This window comes from Eretmochelys imbricata, chromosome 2 (genome assembly GCF_965152235.1).
Source record: "Eretmochelys imbricata isolate rEreImb1 chromosome 2, rEreImb1.hap1, whole genome shotgun sequence".
Taxonomy (NCBI): domain Eukaryota; kingdom Metazoa; phylum Chordata; order Testudines; family Cheloniidae; genus Eretmochelys; species Eretmochelys imbricata.
In genome coordinates this window covers 204,757,729-204,764,697 of record NC_135573.1, presented here as the reverse complement: position 1 = coordinate 204,764,697, position 6,969 = coordinate 204,757,729, and the positions used below count along the sequence as shown (strand labels likewise).

Here is a 6,969-nt window from a genome sequence, read left to right as displayed (position 1 = left end):
GCTGAGGTATTGTTGTCTTGTTACACAATATTCCTGTTTAGTGAAATTCAGTTTTCCAGTGGTTTAGTCTGGCGGTTCTGACAAAGAGCAGTTCCCATAGGCAGCCATGTGAAACACAAGTCTTATTGGCAAACACTGTTTGACATTTTTCTGTTAAGACAGGATGCAGTGGTCCTATTTTCTTCCAGTCGGACTTATTACAAAAAAAACACAATCTCAAAGAGCCATCAGCAGCACGATATTTGTTTTTCCCCCACACAGAGGTTTTGTAGATTTCCCAGTCCTTCTCAGATTGATGATAGTGTAGCACCTGCTGTTTCTGTTACATGTGGGATGCTGCCCACCTCCATTTTTCCTTCATGTGAAATACCGACACTGTGTAGAGTCAATATAACAATAAGAAGTACACCGTAATTTTCCATAAGACCTAAGACAAAAGAGAATGTGCATCAGTTGCAATGTATGAAATATTTGACCATTAATGCATTTTTTTCTCTTTTATAAATTTACAAATATTGTATATAGATGGGCTGTGCCTAATTTGCTGGAACCCTTTAGTACCCAAATTGCCAACATATTGTGCATAGGCTCTGGGAGTAGCTTTCTGGAGGAATCAAGTCTGTTCACATAAATATAAAAACAAGAAACACCAACTACCAATACATCTGACAGCAAAACAGAGGTACAATTTCCACCTATACTCTATGTCATTCACCACTGCCAGTGAAGTTGATCCAGCAGAGTCCAATATACACTAGGGGTAAAATTCAGACCCTATTGAAGTCAATGGGAATTTTTCTAATCCTACTTCCTCCACAAATTCATTGTATAATCTTAGGTAAATCACATAGGGCCTAATCCAATGAGTCAACGAATGTCTCTCTGTTGATTTCAATAGACATTAGATTGCATCCATAAATTCCGTGCCTCAATTGTCCATTTCTGTGAAATAGGGATAACAATACATACACATCATGATGAAGCACTTTGAGATACCTGGTGAAAAACACTATATAGGTGCCAAGTATTATTATGGTATTGTGTGTGCGTGTGTAGGAGGCAGGAGAAATTGTCTTAGATTCATTGATTTCAACTGAGCTGTGATGATTTATGCAAGCTAAAGCCCTGACCCCAAGATTTTTATACAAATGCAATTTTGATGAGGGTTTTTAAAAAAGACGACTTAAATGATCTTTCACAATCTAGGTATACATTGAAGCTGAGGTTTCTCATAAGTCACTAGTGGTTTTCAGTGTCTCCATTTTTATGGTACCCAGCTTAAGACAATGAAGGGGAGACTGATTTTTCAGAAGGGAGTTGCCCACCACATTCTGAAAGCCAGACCCCTTGAAGACATATCAAGTTGTACCCTAAAATTCAGGCACCCCAATAACTAGTCACTTTTGTAAATCTTGGCATAAGCAATCGATCCTATCGAGCTGTGCAACCTCTTAGTCTGTGACTGTTCCAGCAATTGCACTAGGAGGATTAACACAACAGGCAGTTTGCAGAAATGTCCTGTGGTTTCTTATCCCTGTCAATTAGCACATTATAGTTTCACAAACTATGAGGACTCTGCAGATAATTTCATTTACAAATTAAATGTTTCCTGCTAGATAGTAATGATACCTGACAGTGAGATAGAGGTATGACTGTTGGAGGTAAAATGCTGACCAGAGGAAGCCACTTACACAAATGCAGACCAGGCAAATCAACAATAAGCAGATGTTACAATGAAGGATGCTGCCAAGCAGAATTACAGCTTTGCTTTTGTTTAGTATTTTTTGCAGATCGTTCTGGTCTTTGAAAATGCCTGCACTAATATATGACTGACTGGTTCGGAATCAAAGGAATCGCAGGTGGTGGACCCACAAGCTGGGCTCTTTCCCAGTAAAGGTGACATGCAAAGGATGAAATTGGCTTTGTGCCTTTTTTTCTTTCTTACAACTAACATGTCCTTATTTTTACAGCAGAAATTCTGGACTTGTCTACTCTTGAAAATGTTATGAAAACTAGTCTCATGAGAACATCAGAAAAGCAGGAAAGCTGAGATTCTCCAAGATATATTAACACATTAAGGGCAATTAATTATGCAACATGTGTGTACAATTCTCATTAACCACAATAGGAATCAGATGCATGTAGCTGAGAGTTGAATTTAGCCCTAAAAGTCAATACAATACAATTAGACTATATATGAACATCATTTCCAATTCATGCTTTAATAACCACACATGCGTTAGTGAAATACATTCTTGCAGCATTCTTTTGTTTTTGGTGCTCAGTCAAAAAATAAAATGAAGATAGGTTTGTCCATACCCAGGGAGATATGTTTTACATGTCAAATATCCAAAATCTTTTCCATCACAATCTTCTACTCCCTCGTGTCGGTAGCCATCTCCACAGTAAGCATGGTGGCATCCTAATGAACATGCAAGAAAAGGGCACCTTCACAACTGAGACAACCAAGTCAAGGATGCAGGAAAGACAAGCAGGACCATATTATTAAGGGCACAACATGAAACAGGGAATCCAACTGGCATCATAGTAAGACTGCCCACTCAGAAAGGGCTGGTTGCTCTTCATTATAAAGAATGTTCTTTGACTCAAATTGAAGTGATTAGGAAAAGGGAACGATTTAGGTTAGACAGGGCTCTAGGAATTAACCAAAGGAAGCATAAAATATGCTTAGGATAAACTTTGGGATTTGGATTTTCAAAAGCCCCCATGTGACTTAGGAGCACAAATCCCATTGAAAGCTGTGGGACTAGTGCTCCTAAATCATATAGGTGTTTTTGAAAATCCCAACCTGGCTCTCTCCTTGGCATCCCATAATATCCAAGTATATTATGAAAGTAGGTTCCCCTACACAAGGATGTGTTATGTAGATCTATTGTTTCTCCATAAAAAAAAAATCCCATGTATCTGTGTACAGTGACTGCCAATGCAATGTCAATAGGCATGCAAGGTTACCCCAAGATGGGAGAGCAGAATTATTTCGTGTTCCAAGCAGCAGGAAGTAAGCTATCCAAGTCAGTAGCAAAACTCCCATTGACTTAAGTGGGAATAGGCCTTGGCTAGGTCCAATCTGTGGTATTCAGAGAGACCTTGGATTGGTAATCGTGAACCAACCTTGACTTTTTATGGCAATTGCTGTCTGTATCACTGTAATCATTTTTGGCTGGTCAGTAACTGGCATTTGATTTTAAAGTCTGTGATTTTTCTAAGCATAACTTTAAAAGTTGAGACCATGTTCATTTAGCTGTGAAGCAAAAGTTAAAGGGAATTTAATCATTGTTAAGCAAACTACATTGATTAAATGAGCATGCAGAAGGAGTGGGGAAGTTGAGGATAATTATGAAAATTTGGTAATTTACTAATTGTTTATTTGTTAGAAGGAAGGGTGGTCTCCCCTGGAAATAACTCACTTATTACACCAGCGATCTATTTGTCAGAAATTGTTGCTTCTATATAAAGAACAATTAATCTGTTATACAATTAAATCAATCCAAAAGTTAGCTGTTTTCTTTTGATTCAGTCATAAGAGAATCACTGGCAGAAGTACATAGGTCCATGTATGAATGTTTGTTTAGTTTTCATGGGTGCTTAGTTTTCAGCTTTTTTGTCACATCAGTGTCATAACTGCATAGGTCCCAAGGGCTCTAGTCACTTGAAACTATGCTCAGTTTATAGCACTCTACAGTAACGTGATGGGTTTTCTGGGACAGAGTGTGCTCACAAGGAAAGGGGGTGGATATAAAAGGGACAAAAGAAGCTTGCATTTTTCAGAGTCAACAAACTCACTCTGCATTGTGAAAAAGGCTCATCTCTCCTATGTTCTGCTAAAAGTGACTAGAAAGTAGTGAAGAGCTGCTGTATGTATGTCTGGGGAAGGGATGAGGTGATGAATGCCAGAGATAGCTCTAAAGTTATTCTCCATGTTTGTATGCTATCATTTGGCCTCTGCTTTCAGTGACCGGCTAAATGAAAGCTAAGTTTACTTAGCATGAAGCAGTCCTGGGTAGACCTAGAAGTGCACATACTGAGTCAAAATCTGATTCCACTGAATTCAGTGGAAAAACTGCAGTTAATCTCAATGGGACCAGGATCTGGCCCATTATTAATTCCTTTCTAGCAGAAATAGGAACATTTGTGTCCCAATAGCCTGGACAAATTCCCAGCTGGGTAATTAGATCTTGCCTACCTAAAATCCTCACCTGTAGCCTCAACTGGTTAGAGCAGTCATCTCCACTTCCTGTCCTAAATGTTTGAACGATGCACTAACAAGGCACAGTCTTGCACTCAAAATCCCAATGATTTCCATGGAAGTCCTGCATATAAATCAATTGCAGGATCAGGCCCTTTCAAATACGTTTGTCATGTTCTAACTCAGAGGGGATTCCTGTTTGTGAAGTGTGAAAAGCATATCTGGGATCCTTTGAGATAAAAGGCTACATACAAGTTATTATTTTGCCTAGAGTTTATAGCAACTTGCATGCCTGATCTACTCAAAATGCAGCTGTCGTACCTTCCTTTTCAACATCGGTGTTCAGTTTGCAAACAGTCGCCTAAAGGTCCCACATAAGACGTCATGGACTGCACATGTGATTGACATTATGGTTTGTTTAAAGAAAGAAATAACACTTCCCACATGTGACTTACTTATACAGTCATCTGTCACAATAGTATTGCCATCATCACATTCTTCCCCATCCTGGATGATGCCATCTCCACAGGTGCTGCCATCCTCTACAGGGTAATCCACAGGATAGAAAGGGGTAAGCTATCCAAATAAACACATGACAATTACCAGAACTGAACTATCAGAGTCTTGTTATCATTAAAAAGGTAAAGCGGGTGACAGAGATGGGTACAAGCCACATAGTTTGGATCCAAATGGGATCTTTGCCAAAGTTTGGGGTTTTCCAGGATTTGGTGTGGCCTACTACTGAGCCGGTTGGGAACCTGGGATCTGGATCTAAACTTCTTCAGGGTTTAGTGAATGTCTGAAGATTTGATCTGAGCCCGCCTCCAAAGAGACATTTTTCAGGAATTGTCAGTACAGCGGAACCTCTGGGAACTGCTTTACATTGTAACCAGGTATTCAGATCATGTTATTTCAAGGTGTGTACTAAAAGGGTCTCACACAGGGCCTGATTCAAAGCCCACAGAAGTCAACTTCAGTGACCTTTAGATCAAACCCTTACAGCTGTGTGCAACTCAGAGGTTTTGGTTTGCAGGCATTTGTACAAAACTTATGTTTTTCACAACTTTTCATGAGTTATGGCTTTGTACAGGGTCCAAACACTCTGGCAAACCTGTGACATTTTGTCTTATGGGTCAAATACCAAAGCCTCTCTGCTACTTGTAGCGGGGTGGTCACCCGTTCCGGCCTTAGAGGGCTTAAAACAGCCCAGGAGCAAGCAGTTCCCAGGCTGATTGGGTGAAGCAGGCTCAGCTCTGGCCATGCCCCAATCAGGGCTCAGCTGGCCCTTATAAGAGGGCAGTGGGCCAGGAGCAGACACTCTCTCTCTGCCTTTAGAGGGAGAAGGGCCTGGTTGCTGGGGAGCTTGAGATGGTACCTGGAGTGGAGCAGGGCTGGGGAAGGCCAGAGGAGCTGAGAGGCTCCAGACTGGAAAAGCCCCAGGCTGCAGGCCTGGCAGATGGCCTAAAAAGTGGTACTGGCATTGCAGGGGACAGCCAAAGACTGAGGCAAGGTGGGGATAGTGGGTGGGGGTTCCCTGGGGAGGGGAGACCCAGATCTGTGTGGGGTACTGCCAGGGGGCAGCACCTCAGGGAAAGGGGCAGTGGGGTCTGGGAGGGACACAGGGGCAAGTGGGACACCAGCCTGCAGAGGGCGCTCTGGAGGCTGGAAGAGCTAATTCCCTGAGAGACCAGCAGGGGGTGCCGCAGGGGTGAGTCCTGCCCTGTGACACCACCCTAATACACAAAATTCAACCCCAGTTTGTTCACCAGTTGAGCCAGCCTCACAGGGAGGTTTCCAAAATCTGAAACCATTAACAATTTAATACCAATAGTTAAGATTCCAGTAAACACGAATTCCAAAATTTTAATCAGTTCTGGCAGTGCTCCACTTTTTAGGAGAAGTTTCCACAGAAAATAATTAGATGCTCAAACACTGGGGAAAAATGAGCATTTTCTTTTAATTTTTCTTTATGCAATCCAAAGTTCAAAAGCACAAATCTTGTTTTTAAAATGGAACATAAATCTTCATGAAATCAGATGCCTTCTGAGAAACTCATCCTGTTTTTACCTGGATTGGAAGCCATCCGATGGTATCCTTGAAATACAGAGATCTCTGATCTCTTCGAAAGGCTAAAGCATTTTCAGTATTCAGCCGGTCCAACTCCTCCTGATTGTTCACCACAAAAATCTGTGACACAAAAAACAAAATCACTGAGGATCCTTTCAAACAGCGTTTCACTCATGGGGTCTAGTTTGCAGGGTTGACAAACAGCTCTACGTATGTTGATAATCAAACAGAAAAATTATTTAATAGATTGATTCCAAAAGCAGCACTGTATTAATAATACCAGGCTGAAATGTAAACCTGTGCGTTTCCAGGTCACCCAAGGACAGCTAGTAATTGTTAAGAGAGATGAGTTTTAAAGAGCTAGTGTCTCAGTTTCCTAGGACCAAATTTTTTGAACTCAGCACAACGGCTATTCCCACAACAATGCTTGTGCCAGCCCATGCCTGTGCAGAAGCTCCTATACACAAATGGGTATTTGGAGGAGCAGTTACAAAACACATGCACACAAAAGGGTTTTTGGGGATACATTGAGTGTGCCACCATTTCTTCAGGCACATTCACTGCAAAATAAACAATTAATTGCATTGCTAGAGGCCCTACTTAGCTTTTATTACTTTGTTCAGACTTCACTGGCATGGAAACCTGTACTTCTCTGTATGTGTCTGTTTCTATCCAAAGCAAATTTTTTAATTGAA

General features: G+C 41.1%; 1 protein-coding gene across 1 annotated transcript in view; it reads right to left on the bottom strand.

Moving 5' to 3' along the window:
- Positions 1-357: 357 nt before the first annotated feature.
- COLQ (collagen like tail subunit of asymmetric acetylcholinesterase) overlaps positions 358-6,969 on the bottom strand; it is a 65,752-nt gene continuing 59,140 nt past the window's right edge. Inside the window, exons 14-17 of the mRNA XM_077809316.1 lie at positions 6,275-6,394; positions 4,663-4,783; positions 2,320-2,422; positions 358-427 (exon numbers count right to left, since the gene is read on the bottom strand). Coding sequence (XP_077665442.1) covers positions 358-427; positions 2,320-2,422; positions 4,663-4,783; positions 6,275-6,394 — 414 coding nt within the window. The remainder of the gene's footprint in view (positions 428-2,319; positions 2,423-4,662; positions 4,784-6,274; positions 6,395-6,969) is intronic.